The sequence below is a fragment of the Rhamphochromis sp. 'chilingali' genome (genome assembly GCF_963969265.1).
Source record: "Rhamphochromis sp. 'chilingali' genome assembly, chromosome: 9".
Taxonomy (NCBI): Eukaryota; Metazoa; Chordata; class Actinopteri; order Cichliformes; family Cichlidae; genus Rhamphochromis; species Rhamphochromis sp. 'chilingali'.
The window spans coordinates 31,679,448-31,699,662 of record NC_137936.1 but is presented as its reverse complement, the minus strand read 5'-3'; the positions used below and the strand labels follow the sequence as shown (position 1 = coordinate 31,699,662).

Here is a 20,215-nt window from a genome sequence, read left to right as displayed (position 1 = left end):
TGTTTTTAAAAGTTTCTTTTGTAATTATATTTAATTACTTCTTTCTTATATATTCTTCTTTCTTGACATCGCAGGGACTGCACTTAATTTCGTTGAACTTGTTACAATGACAATAAAGATATTCTGATTCAGATGAATGGTCCCGTTATCAGTATGCTACACCACATGCTATAGTTGTGATTAGCATTGTTCTACGCTGATGACACTCAGCTGTACATCTCCGTGTCTCCTGATGACACCAGACCAATGGATGCCCTTTTTAACTGTATTTTAGATATAAAATCTTGGATGGCAGAAAACTTTTTACAGCTTAACCAGGACAAAACTGAAGTTTTAATCGTCGGTCCCGAGGCTCAGAGAGACTCTTGTCTAAATTAGAAGCATTTTCACTATGTCCTTCGCTACAAGTGAAAAACCTGGGTGTTATTTTTGACTCTGAGCTTGGTTTTATCCCACATATTAAACGTGTAACCAAAATTGGATTTTATCATCTAAAAAATATAGCCAGAGTCCGCCCTATTCTCTCTCGGGCCAACACGGAGATGTTGATGCATACTTTTATTACCAGTCACATTGATTACTGTAATGCCCTGCTCTCTGGTCTTCCTAAAAAGAATATTTCAACTGTACAACTTTTACAAAACTCGGCAGCTCGTGTGCTGACGAAGACCAGAGGGCGGGCCCACATTACACCGGTTTTAGAATCGCTGCATTGGCTCCCCGTGTGTTTCAGGATCGATTTTAAAGTTCTTTTATTGGTTTTTAAATGTCTTAATGGTCTTGGGCCTTCTTATCTCTCAGATCTGCTTTTACCATATGAACCCTCGCGGACCCTGAGGTCCTCTGGTACTGGCCTTTTGATTGTCCCTAAAGTCAGGACACATACTCACGGAGAGGCAGCTTTTCAGTGGTATGGTCCTCGTCTGTGGAACAGCCTGCTGGAGGAGCTCAGGGCCGCAGAGAACGTACATGTTTTTAAGAACAGGCTCGAGACCCACCTTTTTAATTTAGCTTTTACTTGACGTTTATTTATTTTATGCTTATTTATTCTATCCTGTTATTCTATTATTAATTTAGGCTTTACCTAATATTTATTGATTTTATTCTTATTCATTTTTTAATCTTCTTACTCTATTTATATTTATATTTATATTGTATCCCGTTCTAATTTATTTTATCGTTTTACCCTGTATATATCCTATTGTGTCATATCTCCAGTGTTTCCACGGAGGGCGCTCTCTGCACCGGGGCTGTGATCGACCGTGGCTGCTGGGGCTCTGGGGGTTCTCTCAGCCTGGCTGGGGGGCTCCTTTGCCTCCCTCCTGCTGTGTGCCCAGCCTGGAGACTGCGGTCTGTGACCATCTCCCGGTGCAGACGGCTCCCTGTTATAGTGTTTCCTCACTTGGCTCATGCGTACCCAGCCCAATTTTACTCTTTAAGTGTGCGTGTGTGTGTGTGTGGGGGGGGGGAATATGTGTGTATTCACATCGTTTATGTTAATGAGAGTGTGGGGAGTGAGTTGGAGGGTGGGATGGGCTGCTTTTAACCATGTAAAGCACTTTGTGCTACATTTTTTTTGTATAAAAAGTTCTTTATAAATAAAGATTGATTGATTGATTGATTGATTGATTGATTGATAGATAGATGATCAATAATTTCGCAAAAAAGAAAAAACATGTAGAGAAAAAGTGCTCTGGAACAAAATTCATAGAGAGTAAAAAGGAAATTAAAGAGGAATCAGTACAGTTAAGAAAAGCTCTGATATTTTCCATGTACAAATAAACAATTTGATAAGTCTGTGTTTACAAGTGGCCAAAAAATATCCACACGGGGGCAGTGCAATACATCTGAGTAAAGAGCAAGGTGCAATAGCCATGTTTACATTTGCAAACTTTTTTATTCATAGGAAAATCAAGGATCATTATCAAGTAACATATTGTCACTTTGTTTCTTTCTAGAGTTGATAAGACCTTTTCCAGGACCAGAAGTTTATGGTAAGTCCCCTCCTTATGAAAAGCAAAGACAATTTAGTTTCACACTTCATTGGTCCCATGCACTCCACTTCACAATGTTGCATTTACAGCACCTTAGGAGACTAAGGCTTTACGACTCTCTTCCCATTCAGCACGGCCAACCAAAAATGTTAATGCATATGAAGCATCAGTTGTCTCAGTAGAGAATTAAACATGAATAGATCTGTTCTGTATGCAGTAGTTTTTCATGGCCAACACAATTATGCTGCAGCAATAAAAATTTGAATATAAAAGATACATTAAAAAAAAACCCACAAACGTACCTTTATCCACTTTAATAATTTCAGAATATTAAAGTGATGATCTCAGTAAAAGATGGCAATGGCTAATAAGGCTGCTGCTTTCCTCTCTAGCTATAAAAGTCACAGATATGCTTGTAATTTTATTGTCACTGGAAAACTCTGTTTGCTCTGATGACTCTGGACATCTGTATATGATCAAAGAGGAGCTTGTAATGTTCCATACTTGGCAGGTAGTCTCACAGCATGTACAGGGAATGTGCGGCTGGAAATACAGGGGCAAGAACAGATGGAAGGAGACAGGAAGCATAAAAATGTGTGTAATACCAGCTGGCCATGTAGAGCACATGCCTCTGAGATCTCAGCCATTGAGAGTTCTCAGAACAATTAATAATACCACTTTTACACAAGTATATCTTTCCAGGTTTCTCTGCTGGATTGAGATTCATTTATGTTTATATGCAAGTTCGTATGTAAATGTTTTACAGTTTCATAAAACATTAAACCAAGGAAACAAAGGTCAGTATCACAAACTGTTTACTATACAATAATCATTTACATGTTTACAATATCATTTGTTTTTTGTAATTAGGCTAAATGCTATTTAGATTTTCTTAATGTGTATATGGCACATGAAAATAGCATTTTTTATTTTTATATTCTTTGTTTTTTTCTTCAGGGGGAATTTGCAAAAAAATGCCTTGGTTTGTTTTTGTACATCAAATAGGCCTTAGAATTAGACAGAAATTGAGTCATAATGAGTTTGGAAAGGACAATAGATGAAATACTGAAAGGAGGAAATTGAAGGTGCATGGATAATTCAAGCTCATTGGAGGAGAATACACCCTCGCACACCCGCTGAATCTCATTATGAGGATTTCAATTTCTCTCGGTTGCAAACAGGTCTGAAGCAGATGCTAATGGTGCCTTGGGGCAGGGCTATGCAGGTACTAGTTATCCACAGCACTGCTTTGTGATTGTAATCACTGAGTCATTATGCCAATTGTGTATTCCATCAGTCTCAGGCTGCATTTAGATTAGAAAGTGGGGGGGGAAAGCAAGATATCAGCAAGATATTTACTATCAAATTATTTGGGGCACAAAGAGGGATTTCTTGAGGAGTTTATTTGTCCATTACATTTTGTTCTAACAGCTCTGCATACTTGGAAAAATCTGAACAACCACCTAAAAGTTTGCAGTCACTGAGGAAATTATACATTTTGATCAGTTAAATCAGTTAAAAAACGTAATGCAAGTGCAAGGCTTACTTATTAAAGGCTTAATACAGTTTAATTCATTTGCAGCGCAGCATTTTAGATCTTCAGTATTCTGGGGTGAATTTATTTTTGTAATCTGCAGAAATTAGTTTTAGATTAGAAAGTAGTTTGAGCAATTTGGATTGATTTGATAGGAAACACACATTTAACTTGCTAACACAGTAGGTCAATAGGGTTAATATCCTGTAGCAGATAACCAGCTGGCTACATCTTGTCTGAATAGCGCTTACATAGTCTGGAACTGCTTTTGTCATGCTGTTGCAAAATGGAAAGATCAACTTAGATCATGTTTATTCTGCATAAATGTCCCACTTTACCATCAAAAAGCAATCACGTTTTTATTTTATCTTCCACATTTAGCATCAAGTTTTTTTTATTTAGAGTTCTTTGCTTTGATCTAAAGGCCCACTATCAGTTTCACTGTTGGAATAATGTTGTTTGGATTGTATTGCAGCGGTCCCCAATCTTTTTTGCGCCACGGACCGGTGTAATATCAGACAATATTTTCACAGACTGGCCTTTCACAGATAAATACAACAAATAAAATGATACGACAAAGAGAAAAGCTGTGGCATTTTGTAAATATAATAATAAATGCGAATTCACTGTGTAATTGTGTAACATTATTAGCAGCGTCCTCCTGAAATGCGCCAACAACATTGAGAGTAAAATCCTCCTCTATCCCCCTTAATACTCTGGTAGCTATGGTAACGTGTAAATATTTCTTTCAAAATAAGACACACAACTACAAAACAAATATAAAGTACATGAAAATATATAGAAAATTTATTCATAACACATTCATAACACATGGGAAAAGACTCAGGGAAACCAAGTTAAGGATAAAAACCCCAAAAACCATAAATGTCAAGTCCGAGCCTTAACTCTCGCGGCCTGGTACCAAACGACTCATGGACCGGTCGGTGGCCCGGGGGTTGGGGACCGCTGTTGTATTGTATCTAAAATAAGCATGACAGTTGTTAGCCTTGTTCAATTGTGAATGTTTTTTTTTCTTTCGAATGATCAAATCATGTTTAAACTGACACACCTGGAACAGGTAACACAATGTGTCAATCAGAAATGGTAAATGGCCTGTATTTGTATAGCGCTTTACTAGTCCCTAAAGCGCTTTACACATCACATACATTCACACACTGGTGATGGCAAGCTACATTGTAGCCACAGCCACCCTGGGGCGCACTGACAGTGGCGAGGCTGCCGGACACTGGCGCCACCAGGCCGTCTCACCACCACCAGTAGGCAACAGGTGAAGTGTCTCGCCCAAGGACACAACGACCAAGACTGTCCGAGCCGGGGCTCGAACTGGCAACCTTCCGATTACAAGGCGAACTCCGAACTCTTGAGCCACGATCGAAAACAGAGGTGATGGCCAATGAGGCTTAGCCTCTGTATGCTCACAGTTATTCCATTAACCTTATGGAGGTTAATGCCTCATATTTGACTCCATTAATCATTAATTATCATACTCAACATTCCCAATCAATTTAATTTATTTTAATTAAAACTATATCTGTTTTTCAATACATGCATATTTCCAAACTTTTGATTGTTAGTGTGTGACTAATTGCATCTCTCCACCTCTGTTACCTAGCCTGTCCCACAGCTATTGTAAGAGGCACAGGACCATGTCGGGAAGATTTACGATATGAGCTCCAAGTGTGTGTCATTAAAACTGGGTTTCTTGGATTCCCTGCCATGTGCCACTGCCTCAAATCCATCACATTATTCTCAACCAGCCAGGAGTACTGTCGGTGTGAGTGAGTGTGACGGTGGACAAACACGCAGTGCCCGCACTTTTCTGTCACTCTTAACGAGCACCAGTATCTCCGTCACCTTACTCTAGAATGCACTTTCAGCTCGTGTTGAGCCCTGAATCACTTGGACAAAGAGGTTCACTTTGTGAAAAGTGAGAAAACACTTATGTTACTGCTAAACTGCTCACAGCACAGTTCCCAATTAAACACTCATTAACTTGATTGCTCTGAATAATGGTGGTGCTTATCTTCCTCAGTCTAAAGATCCTGTTGTGCTGCAATAAGCAGGCCATGCCATGGCATTTCTGCAAGAAATTGTCAATCTGAAAGTGGCCATATTTTCATTCTTAACAACTCAGTTTTCCACTAATGAGGGAAAGCACTGGAATAATGTAGGAGTGATGTATGCAGACTGTGATACTGAAGATACACTGGAAAAATAGTACTTCTTTTATACTGCATCTATATTTGTCATTATAAATTAAAATCACTACTAGTTAACTCATTTGGTACAGGACACACCTGAAGGGGCTTTTATTTTGGGATCGTGGGATATATTTATATTGTGTGTGTGCACAGCTGTTGCCTTGTAGCCATCTAATCTGAACAGTACAACTGCTATGAGCCTAATCAAGCCTTTGACTGACACTAGGAGATGAGTGGTAATGAAGTGCTCTTCAGTGTTAAAAGATGAAAAAGAGTGAGGCGAAGAGGCCTCTAATTGGGTATCCGTGCCACTTCAGATTGCTGTTAATGGCCAGTATTCATCCTAATATGGTGGTCAGTGTCATGGGGAGAAAGCAAACAGGAAGAGAGAGCGTAGCCAATTGCAGCTCAGCGACTGTCAAATGGAAAAACAAACTTGTTGAACCTTTTATATTTTCCACATTGGAACTCCTGTCAGGAGTCATAAACCTAAAAGCATAAATGCAACATAAAGAAACTGTAAAAAGAACTTTCCTAATATTGTGTCATACCCTTTATTTCTTCCTGTGTTGCCTTGGTATCCCACAGATGTTTATTTGGATTCAGATATAACGGGTGAAAAGGCAACTGCATCAAAATGAGTTCATTTTGGTACTCAATGAATTGGACAGTCCTGTATCTGTTGGTACAGAGTTTAACTCACCAGTTATTCTAGGGCAAGTTCATATCGTAGCATTAAACATTTACAACCTCCTACAGTATTTATATATATATATATATAATATGACATGCACAAGGTTATTTGTTCTCTTGTGTTCCTTTTTTGCTCTAAATTATGCTAGTGCACTCTGAAAGCTCATTGGTTGTCTCCTAGCACCAATTTGACCAGATCATCACTTGACTTGAATATCAGTTGCTCTGCGTAGCTGGTGTCACTCTCCTCTAACCTTTGTTCCCTTCATCTTGAGCTTCAGCACTCTGCCCCATTCATACTATTGCCTGTCTTGTTTTTCGCCCTATAGAGGGTCAGTTCTGCCCAAAGGCTACTCTTATATGTCAAGTAAGTGATCGGCTCTTTCTACATTGAACTCAATCATCTCAGTAAAAAACTATCAGTGCTTCCACTGTAATTTAACAATTATTCCTTACTTTTCTGACACCATGAAAATATAATATTAACTTTGGAGAGTGCTTCTACCAGCATAGCATAACACAAGCCTCATGCAGGTTTGCACAAGTCTAATGTAACAAAACTGAAGTTGTGTTCACAGTCTGTGTGCACTTAGTTTTATTTACAGTGGTTTGTTGATTACCTATACTTAACTCATCTTTACCTGTACTGTCAATTAGGATTTTCCAGTTATGGAAAAAGAGATTAAAGGATGCCTCGAAGATAGAAAATAAATGTAAAATTCAATTTAAATGTTTCGAGCTTAAAACAGAAAAAAAAATCACACCCCAAAACAGCCTCTCCAAATATGCTTTTGTTTTATAAGAACCTCTTATCTTATTATTCATATCTTGCATAATACAATTAGTATGACTAATGTTAATTATCTCTAGAGGCTTTCAGTGAGAACAGAACAAAATCCTTTCACAACCTTTTTTGTATCATTTTGAGTGGTGACACAGCACTTGTTTAGACAGTTTTTGTTTTTTTTACAGAAATCAGACAGCTCTATTTTATCATGGGTCAAAAGAAGTGGTATTGACTTTTGTTTTTGTATGTTTATGGGCTGACTATGTGTCATTTTGACTGGTATCCAAACCAAAAAGAGACCTCTCCTGCAACCCTGTGTGTCTATTCCAAAGTAAGTTCACAGATAAAATCATTACAACTCAGTGTGTTTGGAATCTGGTCAACTTATTGAGGTTGTTCTGAGGCCAGAGTCAGAAAGCAGCAGTGCGATGGTACCAGATGGGGGTTGCCTTATTTATTGTATTTAGGACGCCTCTTCAGTTAATTAGATACTAGCATGCAGCTGTGGATGGTAAATGATGACTTTGTTAGGATCTTTTTAAAGTACTGCCCACCTTCTCACTATTCAAATAATTTTCTTGTAGCACAGAAGAGAATAAAATTGTTTTTGTTAGACTGAAGGCTCGCACAAAGGACCGGGTAAACTGGGTAAAGCTTCTCAAGGAGATTACAATAATATTGTAATGTTTAGAGTTGAGCATAATATCTACTCTTTAAATCTCTTATAACATTACAAAAACATCTTGTTCACGTTCTTCCCTGTTGTCTCAATATAAAGACGTTTTTTATTTAATTAATTGAAAAGCTTGAGCTTATTGAGGGGGTAATGGTGCCTGATGTTGTAGTCATTTCAAATTATCAGAAGGTCAACTCCATGTAATCAAGCTCTATTACATCTCACATCAGGAGACGTATCAATTAGCCCCTGCATATATCTCTGTGAGCAGGATGAAAAAAAGAAAAGCTGAATGACGATGATGACGATGGAGGAAATTATGCATCATACCAACAGTATAACTGTTTGACTAGTGTATGCATCAGTGGTTTGCTTTGTGACAGTTATGTGCATTGTTTCTAAATGACACTATCAAATCAGTCCTCACACTTATCCAATGACGTATATGCAATTAGTGTCACATATTTCTAAGCTAATTTCCAAATCCCAGGTTGTCACTGGAGATGAAGCGTGACACTTTCTTTTGTCTGTAAAATGGGGAAGACAATGTCGTTTGGTGATGAGATTTCTAGAATGACTCATAATCACTTGATGTCGTCAGTAGTGATAATTGGTCTGAGTTTTTTTTTTTTCATCTTCCGTACTTTTATTATGCATGTAAATTTAACAACTTCTAATTATCATGTGCTACCTTGATTTTGTGTGCCTGAATCACCATTTTATTATGTGGTACATCAGTTTCCTTCATATTCTTTCTTTTCACATCATATCCTTTAAGTATAATTTCCTTCTCTTTTTGAAGTTAACTATGTTGTTTAGTTTTTGGTTTTTTTGTGCCCTTTTGTGCCACAGGGAAAAGCCAATAAAATCCCAATAGCTCTAATCACCCAATTAGTCACAGAGACACTCAGAAACTTAGGAGTGGTGTTTGTTTCAATCCACTTATGATTCTGTTCCTTCATGATTAGGGCCCTGAAAGTGTAAGGTATTGATTTTAAAACTTTATTTGTAGTTGTGTAAGTTTACAATCTTACTAGGTACACTTTATTAGGTACACCTTGCTAAAATTGAGCCCTTCTTGCCTTCAGCACTGCCTTAATTCTTTGCATCATAGAATCAAAGAAAGAGCTTGAAGCAAGCCTCAGAGAATTTGGACCATATTGATGTGATAGAATCATGCAGTTGTTGCACATTTGTTGGCTGCTTAACCATGATGTGAACCTCGCCTTAGCCACATGCCAAAGTTTTGAGATCTGGTTACTGTGGATAATGTTTCAATACAGTTACCTCAATGTTTGAAAAAACAGTTTGATGCAATTTGAGCTTTGTGACATGGTGTGTAGAGCAGGGCGATATGAGCAAAAATATTTATCACGATATACATTTGAAAATTTGCGATAACAATATAACTAGGGATGGGTATCGTTTAGGTTTTATCCGATACCGGTGCCAAATCGGTACTTTTGAAACGGTGCCGGTGCTCAAACAGTGCTCAAACCGGTGCTTAAAGAATGGAGAACACAAAATTGGTCCAAAAACCTCTCATGTTCAGCTGTTTTTTGTAAAAAGATAACAATGTTAGCCTTTTCTGCAGCTATGGGGCATATATGGTATCACTCTTGGCTGGAAGCAGTGCTTAAACAATGGAAAAAACACAAACTTTATCCAAAAACCTCTCATGTTTAACTGTTTCCCTCTTTTTCTTTGGTCATTTTAACCTTTTTTGCCAGGGTGAAGGGAGTATCTGCCATCAAACAAGAAGACAGCCGCATGTAGCTATGATGATGTTTGCTAGTTCACCTTACATGCATTAATGTAATAACGTGGTTAGCCTACGAACAACATTAAGCTACTCACGCAGAGAAGAACGGCTGCTGCTGCATCATCATCCGTCATCATTTCTGCTACACTGGCAGGGCTAGGGGCCAGGACTCTCCTCTTCGGGTTTTTGGGAATGTTGCTAACTCCGGGTCTGATAACAGGCACCACACCCGCAGTAGATGCGCTCGGTGTGAGGTCTCGCAGCAAGCTATCAAATACAGCGCATTTCTTGGCTTTTTAAAAAAAAAAACGCTATGCATGTTTCATCGGATTTGAGGTGTTACCTCCTTTGACAGTATCACAGTATCAGCTTAAAGCACTTGTTGCAGGCTGCTGAGTTTGCATATTTTGCTGTGAAGTACAGCCAGACTTTTGACCGCTTCGCCTTGGGCATTTTTAATCTGTAGCTCTGCTCTAAAAGAACGTACGTACCTGGACCCGCCCACTATCCTCGGAAACGTAAAATGATTGGCTAGAAGTGTATCACAGCTCAGGAAAAAAAAGCACCGAAATAAAGCACCGAAATGTGCGCTGCTTTTCGGTCTGGTTACTACACCGGTACCCATCCCTAGATATAACTGACGATACAATTGACACTAGACAAAATACTTTACAACTCCACAACTTTATTAGTGCAAAAAAAACCCATCAATGTATTTTCACTTAAACAAGCAGCTGTTTATTATGTGCATTAAAGTTATATAAAAATGTAACAGTGCAAATGCAAATTCCTTGCTGACAGTTTAACCAAAAGGCATTTCCAGTGGAAATTGGCTGACATATCCTCAGCATAACATGTATAATATCCACAAAACTTAAAAAGAGGTTATACACACACAATACGGTAATATTATGTTGAAGCACAGTACGTATCACTCCGCGAGGCTCCTGCCTACGATAGCCGTAATGCTCCGACAATCCATCAAGCGGTGCGGGTTTGTAGCTTAGCAAAGTCGTACTAAAACATTTGACAGATTTTCGACCACCGTGTACCACATAAAGTCGTTTCGAGGTCAGTAAACCCAAACAGGCACACGGGATTATAAGGGGCACTGTCGATTTTCAGAAAAATCAAAGGATTGATTTTAAGTGTGCCGTATTTTCCAAAAAACACGGTAATAACGACAACCCCGCTAGCGTGCGCTATGAAAAATAGTGTTTTGTTGTGTATCTGGCGGACGAAAGCTAAACCAGTTCCACACCACTGAAGTTGCAGCATTTTTACAAACCAATTCTGGTTCATCCGTTTCATTCAACGATCCGCGTTCGCCCTTCTCATTCTCCATCACCGGCACACTTTTTCCTCCATGTGCGTATGAAAACACTGCGCACGCACGTTTTACCCATGTTCTATCGCGATATTTCATTTTCTTATCATTGCCCGACATTATACCAGTATTACCGTAAACGGTATGATATGGCCCAGCCCTAATGGTGTGTTACTGTATTCTGCTGGAAGTACCCATCAGAAGATGGTGTTGTCATAAAAAGAGTCCACAATAATACTCAGGTCAGTCCCAGCATTTAAACGATGATCAGTAAGAGGCCCAAAGTGTCCCAAGACTCATCAGATCAAGCAACCTTTTTCCAGTCTCTTTTATCAAGTTTTGGTGAATCCATGTGGACTGCAGACTCAGTTTCCTGTTCTTAGCTGACAGGAGTGCCACCCAGTGTGTATAGGCTACAAGAGGCCTCTGCTGCTGTAACCCATTTGCTTCAAGATTCAGAACTCCTCTTTTGCATATCTTGGTTGTAACGAGTTATTTGAATTACTTTTGCCTCCCTAAAGCAGTCTGGCCATTCTGCCCTAAACTCTGACATCAGCGAGGCATTTTCACCCATAGAACTGCCGCTAACTGATTATTTTTTGGAAATGAGACAAGGTTGCTTGGAACCTAGTCTCAGTCTGCAGTTGCAGAAGTTCTCAAGCTAGCACAACAACAATGGCAAAATTCAAATTCACTTAAATCATCTTTCTTCCCCATTCCGATGGTCAGTTTGAACTTCTGCAAGTCCTCCTCCCTATATCTGCATGCCTAAGTGCATGCAATGAGTCTCATGCGCATTAATAAGCAGTTGAATATGTGTAGCTAAAACGTGTAAGTGTAATTAAATGTTAAAAAAAAGAAAAGGCTGATGGTGTTAAATTAATTAAACATTTTTCTTTTTTCATTTTGTCCAGCTAATCACTTGGTTTTCAGGTTTTGTTAGTTAGTCTGTCACTATAAAAATGTCAGTTTTCTTTTATTGAGTTAACAAAAAAGTGAAAAAAGTGTATTTGCGTTAAACAGTTTCAGCTGTTAAGGCTGATGAGACAAAGTTATTTGAAATTTTTAAAGAAACTAAATGAAACATCCTGCATTGATGACTTATTTTCTCCTTATTTTGCTGTTGGGGTTACATCTGGGAACATCCACTTAGGATATGGGTTTTGTTGCTAACATCTGTATTCATTGCTTTCTACATGTGAGCCAAACATCCCTGACACATTTAAAAAGGAAGTGTCATTGGTAAAAGCTCTTTGCAAACTTGTGATAAGTTGCAGGTAGAGGAAAATTAGATGAATAAACACATCAAAATCGAAATCACTGTCAAAAATCCTAGAGGAAATAGAAGAAAATACTAACATGAGCCATACATGGCTATGGTATTATTTAGGGACAAATTACAATATTTTAAAACCACTTTTGCCTAAACTGAACGTAAAAGTTTAATTTTGTGGATATACAAAAATTCATTTAAATCTAAAGACCTTCATAAAATTCAGAAAAACAGAGACTTACAGTATTGTAAGCTGTGGATGAGCTGTAATCTGTCAACCATATGGTATCTGCCGCACCATGGTCATGTGATTTCACACTCAGTTTGAGTCCAGATTATGACTGCCAAAATCAATAGAGGTGGGCACACAATATCTAAGTAATTATGGGAGCCAGTGGGGTTCTGGGAGTGCTGACAACACTGTTATTGTGAAAGGACTGCTTCCTTTTCCAACCTTACAAAGAAAAAAAAGTTCAAAGGCACGTCCTGCACCCTAATGCTACTAATGATAATTATGTGATACTATTCAATTCATTTTTATCTATATGGCACCAAATCACAACAACAGTCACCTCAAGGTGCTTTATATTCAAAATACTGAGAAAAGCCTAATAATCAGACAACTCCAAATAAGCAAGCACTTGGCAACAGTGGGGAGGAAATCCCCCTTTTTAACAGGAAGAAATTTCCAACAGAACCAGGCTCAGGGAGGGATGGCCATCTGCTGTCATTGTGATGTAAGGGGAGGGAGAAAAGACACACTGTGGAAGAGAGCTAGAAATCAATAATAATGTTTAAATGTGGTTAAAAGGGGTGTATAAAGACATAGAGAGAGAATAGAGGCGAGTGAAGAAGAAGTGCATCATGGGAAACCCCTAGCAGCCTAGGCCTATTGCATTCTAAGTAAGGAAAGGAAAAGTTTTCAGCCTAATCTCAATAGCATCAATGGTGTCTGTCCCTGAATCCAAACTAGGAGCTGGTTCCACAGCAGAAGAGGGGCGTGAAAGCTGACGGCTCTGCCTCATACATTATATTTGTGCTGGTTACAGAGTCCTAAACCCCTGGTAGAACTGAGATCAGTCTTAAGACATCAGAAACTATGTTTGATTTTTGAACTTTTAAAGCCACAATTCATCAGAAGGTACTTTTAAAAATATTTCAGCTATACTCAATAGGTCAGTAAAGTTTGTACATGAGAGGTGCTGGAGAATTCAAAACTGCAGGCTGATGGAGGGAGGATAGCTCCAAATAACACTGACGTGGCTGCATAACATTTTAAGGGAGGAAGTCAAGTATATCTTATTGTCTGCTAGTATATATGTTATGTCAAAAGGGGGAAAAACAATCTTTTAAATTAAAACGTTAGCAGTGCTTTAAATGCTGAATACTCTGTGCAGTGTGTGGTGTGTAAATGTTAAATTTAGTCAGGCTGCCTCAGGAGGGCACTGAGTGCAGACACAGAGTCACAGTGAGAAATACATAGAGGGGAACTGGGGGGGGAAAAAAGAGTCAGCATGAACCACATATAGTTGCTCCCATAATTGCAAATTGTATGGTTAACTTAACACTGCTGAATTCCCATAAACTAACTCTGAGGGGCAGAAAAAAGTAGTCATAATGTGTATAGTCAACCTGCTTCTAGCCTGACTTCCATTTGTTGTGCCCCATGTAAGCATAGATCCTCTTTCATCTCCAGCTCCACCCCGCTGGCAGCTCAGAGGCTTTAACAGGCAGAAAGGTGTTGATTGTACTTAACCTGCATGCTTCATGCTGCCTCTCTGCTCTACCTGTTGGGGCTCAACTATGTCTTGGTGATTCCTGCAAACCCTGGGGAATCTTTCCTTAGTGGCTGGTAGCACAGCTTTATCTGCTACAAAAGCAGAATATCGGTAATCTAGTGTAACAGTATCTCCTGGGCAGTAAATGAAAACTGTGTTTTTTGTGTTCATTTCATTGTTTCACCCTGGCTTGTGTAAGTGTGTATGTGCTACCCGGAACATTATATTCTCATGGGTGTGGTAGGTGTGAACTAGCATCAAAAGCCTTGAGTCACATCCTCTTGCAGCTTTTGTAATACTTGTAGCCTGGCTTATATTTCATATAGAAAATATGTGAGCAGTTAGACAGTGATGTTTTCTAAAAGTAGAGCCTTCTTTATTTCTCTTTAAAATAGTCGATCATTTATCAGACCTTCCTAACTTCTGTATGTGTGGGATAGTCTTGTATAAATAGCACTGAGTGTTAGAAAGCTGAGTCACAACCCCCTCTCCTAAAAAAATTTCTGTGACTCATTTTGAATAATAACTTATTTTCTAAAATCTGAAAGCACGAACACTTCTCTTCTACTATTCTATATTTGGTGCGGAGAGGTGGACATGAGAAGCTGGGAAACTATATGAAATCTAGTGAATGCCTTTTATAGAAGTTTTTGTGACTGTGTGCGGTAGCCATAGTGTTGTCCTTTACTGTCTTGTAGACAGGAGGAAAGTACAGGATGAGGGCAGGAGGACACAAGGAAAGGAAAAACCTGAAAACTAGACCACTAGGGGAGGGGAAAAGTCAGTTCTGTTATGTTGTTTATGTTTTAGTTGTATTGATAATAAGCGTCATAGTTTAATAAAGATTGACTCTTACTTCACCACTCTATATTAGCATTTTGAGTATAATTAATTTCCAAAAGAGACAAATACACTTTGGTCAGAAGAAGACTTGGTGTATTTGGTTCTATGACCTTGCTTTGGGACATGGAGAACAGGAACAAGACTCCAGCAAAGAACAAAGCAGATTAAGTCCGACACAATATGGAAGGTGGAGTTCGTTTGGTCTTGGGTTACAGCATGACGTGCAGAGAGCAGCAGCTGTCGTCAGGCTTAAGCAGTTTTTACCTATGTAGGTCTATGTGAAGTTTGCCAATAAGGCATAAAGAATGGTAGCAAGTGAGGCAGCAGCTGATGTGGTTTGGCATTAAGCTGAGTTGCTGTCAGCTGATATACTGGGATTGCAGACTGAGCTTGACTCTGTGGTCAGCCCAGTAATGTGCTCAATTTAAAGATGATTTTGAAAGCTTTTATTCAGAAAATTCCCACAGATGTTGTGATAGTGTAAACCTCGCTTTGGCAATAACAAAAAGAGGACATTGTGACAGTCTAAATTAGAGTAAAATTTCATCATTGTAGAGGGGAGTGTTACTGCCAGTCACAAAAAAAAATTCTGAATGAACTCTGATGAAATGTTTATTTCCAGAATTGTGTCTTTCGTCCCTCATTGATAGAGGTTTTGTAATGATTTGAGTATGAAAATTCGCCAATATATATCATACTATGTATACTATACCCTGTGAAATACATAGATAGAAAATAACTCAAGTCGTTCAAACATCCGTGTGAGATTTTGTACCTTGATTTGTAACATGTCTCTAGCTTCCTAACAAAAAGGAAAATGTGATTACTCAGTAATGCATTAGCCAACAGTGCCTGCGCTTATTCCTCTGTGGGCTGAGCCAGTGATTTTCTCCATTATGTGTGAGTCTGCTTCAAAATCTGCAACATTGGAGAGCTTTTCAGCTAACTGCCTGCCACTGTTGTGTCAAATGGACAATGGAATGGTTAGGCTAATTTGTGCAGCAGGGGTTTTATGATGTTGAAACAAGCTGTCAGAGTGAGGCAGATAATAGGACAGAGAGATCTGATATTGTAGTTCAGATTAGGTAATGTCCCTTTTCTTTATAAAAAAAATAAATAAATAGAAGCTTGCTTTCAAGCCAACATCCGACTGCAGCATTTGGTCATTTTGAATTAATAGAATCTGTTATTAAAAAGCAATGAAAATGCAAAGCAAAGTAACACTCAAAACTTGGATGGACATATCTTGATCATAGATTATCAGAAAAAGTGGGAGGAAGGCGGAAAAACAAAGGGGATACTTTGCAGGGAGGGAGAGTAAGAAACAGCGGAATAAAACCAGACAGGAAAACGCTGGCATGCATGTGAGGAATGGGAAGCGAGGGAGAGAGCAAAACAGGGAGGGCAGGACGGAGAGAGAGGATAAGGGAGGGCTGCTCTCAGCATCATCTGACAGGAGAGAGGCTGATCTCCGACAGCAGGTGTTGGAGGATAGAGAGTGAGTCAGACAAACGGAAAGAGCGATACATAGAGGAACACCAAGTTGTTGAGGAGAGATTGAGCTGCAAGTGAGCCAGTACTACAGGCGGGTAAGCATGGAAAGAGATGATGGAGCACACTGGCTCTGTTAGGATGAACTGCTGAAAGATAGATGAATTGAGCCAAACTCAACCCAAGATAGACAGATGAAAGAAAGCGAATGACAGAATAGAAACAGCTAAAGAACAGTCTTACTCTTGTGTAGGTGTTTCCGTCTGATCCTGATCTGCATTGATCTCTTTATCAAATGCCACTTTGAATGTTGAACTTTCTCTCTCGCTCTCTTTATCTCCTTCCCTCTTTCTCTCTAGTCCACCCAGGAAGTGGCTGACTGGCATCTCGAGTAAATGACTCTGCTTTCATTGTGCATTAGCTGCTGTACTTGATTAGATTAGTTGCTCTCTACTAAGTGGACCTGCAAAGCTTAGGGGTTTATGTGTACTTGTCTCTTTGAGGCTGCGCGTGTGTGCATGTGGGTGTGTGCATGTCCATGTCTGTGTTGTTGTTGGTAAAAGGAAGGATGCAGCCAAGCAGGACATTACTCTTAAAGCTAAAACGTGATCCTGATATTATTTTTGTTCAGTATTTATGAATCTCCGAAGCCCGAGCCAAGAGCAAGAATTTAATCTGCAGAGCTATTGAAGAGTGAAACCTGAAGCCGCTCCAAGGACGATGAATTGGAAAATAGCATTCTGTTGTTTGAGCGCTCACATTCATTTGAGTTTTGTTTGACTGTAATGTCAACAGTTATCAAGCAGAAAATGTGCCAGCGTGTCCGCAGAGTTTGTGCTTTGCCAAAGCAAAGTCTCTAGTTCACTCATTTTGCAGCAACTCCAGGCTCTGTTTTGTGGTGACACATCAAGGGAAAAGCTGACATGATGATGATGATTTTGATCACCATTTTAGCAAAACACAGTTACTGCTTTACACCCGGTACTAGTGGAAGCAAAGCGGGAATAAATAAATATGTTGTGGTTTAGATAATGGGGCTGTTGTTCTTGTGCTGACTTTATTTAGTGGTGGTTTATTTGTTTTATTGCTTTTTGTTGGGAGATTTGCATTTGAAATGCATAACTATATTTGTCTGTGCAAATTGCATATGTAGTTGGATTGGATTTTTGTTTTAATTTAACTATATGACCTAAAATCATTAATTGGACCAAACACAACTGGGTGGATCTTTATGATGCTCTTATTTTAGGTAAGTTTGAAAGTTTGATTTCTTCTTGTTGCATACATTAATCCTACCTCATTTAGGCATTACTTACAAAGCACTGGGTAGCATTTGTGATCTCATTTAAAATGCACCGAGGTCTCCTTGCTGTGCATAAGTTGTCTCCTAAACCCATTATGGTAAGCTTTAATGGATAAACTTACTGTACTATTAATAGGCAAGGTTACTCTACCATAGCAGCACTCGACCAGATGATATCTGACTCCTCCTGCAGTGCCCGTGGTTATCGTTTGTTTGCCAAAAAAAACAATGCATCATTGAGCCGGACATGTGCAATATTCATGTTCAGCCAGTATTTAGCCTGGGGTCTCTACTGTTTGTTTGATAACCACTGTAGATGGTAATCGCTGATGAGCCTCCCAGATGACCCTTCAGATGAACGTTTTAGATAACCATTTTCTGCTTTTTCATGCTTGTAGACCTGACCTTAGGCTGACTGAAGGCAGAGTTGTTAGACAACTGATAAACAGAAAATGACAAATTGTCAGTATATTTTAACTTTTGTGTCAAGCTGTAAAATAATGTTTATTTGTCCTGTTGTCCTATTTGTTAGCAAGATTACACAAAAAATAATCTTTCCAATTTTAATTAAACCTTTAGAGGGTTATAGCACAAGCGAAAGAGCACATTGCAATTATTTTGGTGTGAATCAAAAGGTTAATGTTTGATTTTATTTCACAATTTTGTAATAACTAACATTAACTACAACTGCAGCTTTTCTCGTTATATGAATAGATCAGTTGCATTTAACGGAGGGTATGCAAAGAACTGTAGCTATTTGAGAATATGGGCGTTTGTAACAGAGCTATAATAACTATTAATGTGAAATTGATGTTATTATTTTGCTGCTTAAAGATTTAGATGTGTGTTTGTGTTGTATTTATGTATTATTTCTTCGCGTGAAGTTTGGCACCCATCTAGTTTTGCTGGTATGGTTTCATAGTCTTGGATCCAAATGTGACTTTTAGAGAAAAGAAATTATATTTACGTGGCCAGTACATTTTACTGTTAATTTGATAAACTAAATAAATGCGTTTTCCTCTGTTTGTCTGACCATGACCCTGCATGCTCTCTGTGACTACAGTACCCCTGTAAACACAAACTACTCAAAATAATATTTTTAATCCAGTTTGTAGAGCATTCAGTGTTGTCCCGCTCATTGGCATTTGCAGGTGCCGCACAGCCTGCGCCTTGGTTGGAGAACAGGAAGCTGGAATGCTTATCAGAGCTCATGACCTGGCAGTCCGTGGAGGCTGCTGCTGGTAAACACAGGATTAATTGGTGGATTTAGATTCAGAATGCTTTGTGTCCATTTTAGAAACTTCTGGGAGCAGAAATGAAGAATAAAATTAGAATAAGACTGTAATCCAGAAATTAAAAGGCCTGAAGATCAGTATCAGTTCTTATGCAGATTCACTGTTTGTCTATGGTATCATCGGTAGTGTTGCATAGACTGAGCATTTTGCAGTTATTATTAGGTGTTATCAGTGTGTCAAAAATGAAAGCTTAAAGTGGCTCTGTGTCATGCTGTTTAACTTCCTTTTTACAGTCTGTTAGCCAAAGAAATTTGAAATTAAAATGCATATCTGGCATATTTGGGTAATTATTTATAATTATTTATCATTTATACATGTCCTATATAATATTCAGCAAATCAAGAATATGTTTTACTTGGATAACTGGAGGTAATTGTTTAAAAAAAAGACTATCTTTATTAATAGTGCCCATATTTATTTTAATTTCTCCCAACTTTCATGTGTAACCTAGATTTTGGGCTTATTTTCTTTAAATGGAGCATCTTAGAGTGATTCAGGGGTTAGGTGATGTTGCTAGGTGACACACACCTTTATACAGTTCCAGCTGTAACAAGAATTCAACCTCAAAAAGGAAAAAAAAGAGAAGCTTTGTGCACAGCATGTATGCCACGGAGAAATAGGTGTAACTATGAGATGAATGTGTTGTCAAGAAGAAAAAAACTATGACAAATTTATGTTTGTGGTGGTGACTGTGGGCTCAGCCCATAAAAACAGATGATCAAGGATCTTTTATTAACACTGGTATGAGCAATGTGTTTTGCTCAGCAGAGGAGAGAAAGTGATAAGTCATGATTTACCTTCTTTCTCTGTCTTTTCCCCCCCTTTTCTTTGTATGCACATATGTCTAAATAATACGAGTGTGCAAATAATTAATTAGATAAAGAATAAACCGTTCAATTGGGATCATTGGTTGGCTGTTTGGCAATAGACAGGGCAGCTCACACTGTTTAACCTAGCTAGATAGGTGTTTCTTGGGTTGAGCTTCCTGTGTTCCAGTCACCCAACCACCATGACACAGTGACCCTCACATCTGCCAGCTGCTGTTCAAAGGCGTGACCTGTTCTACATCCAGAGCTCATTCAAACATAGCAGAGTATTTAGTGTAACTGTGGCCCATTTTATATAATGAATGAGAGAAGCTGTGTAGCATTTAATATTAAGAAATAACACTTGTTTGTAAGCAAACTGCTTGAACGGGCATTCAATTGATAAAAAAGGAATCACCATCTATTTTCTC

At 38.7% G+C, this 20,215-nt stretch overlaps 1 protein-coding gene across 3 annotated transcripts in view; it reads left to right on the top strand.

Annotated features, from left to right (window-relative positions):
* rap1gapb (RAP1 GTPase activating protein b) overlaps positions 1-20,215 on the top strand; it is a 67,443-nt gene that overhangs the window by 12,635 nt on the left and 34,593 nt on the right. For all 3 annotated transcript variants that reach the window (XM_080891303.1, XM_080891307.1, XM_080891304.1), the window contains exon 2: positions 1,959-1,994. In XM_080891303.1, the coding sequence (XP_080747429.1) occupies positions 1,959-1,994 (36 nt within the window). The remainder of the gene's footprint in view (positions 1-1,958; positions 1,995-20,215) is intronic.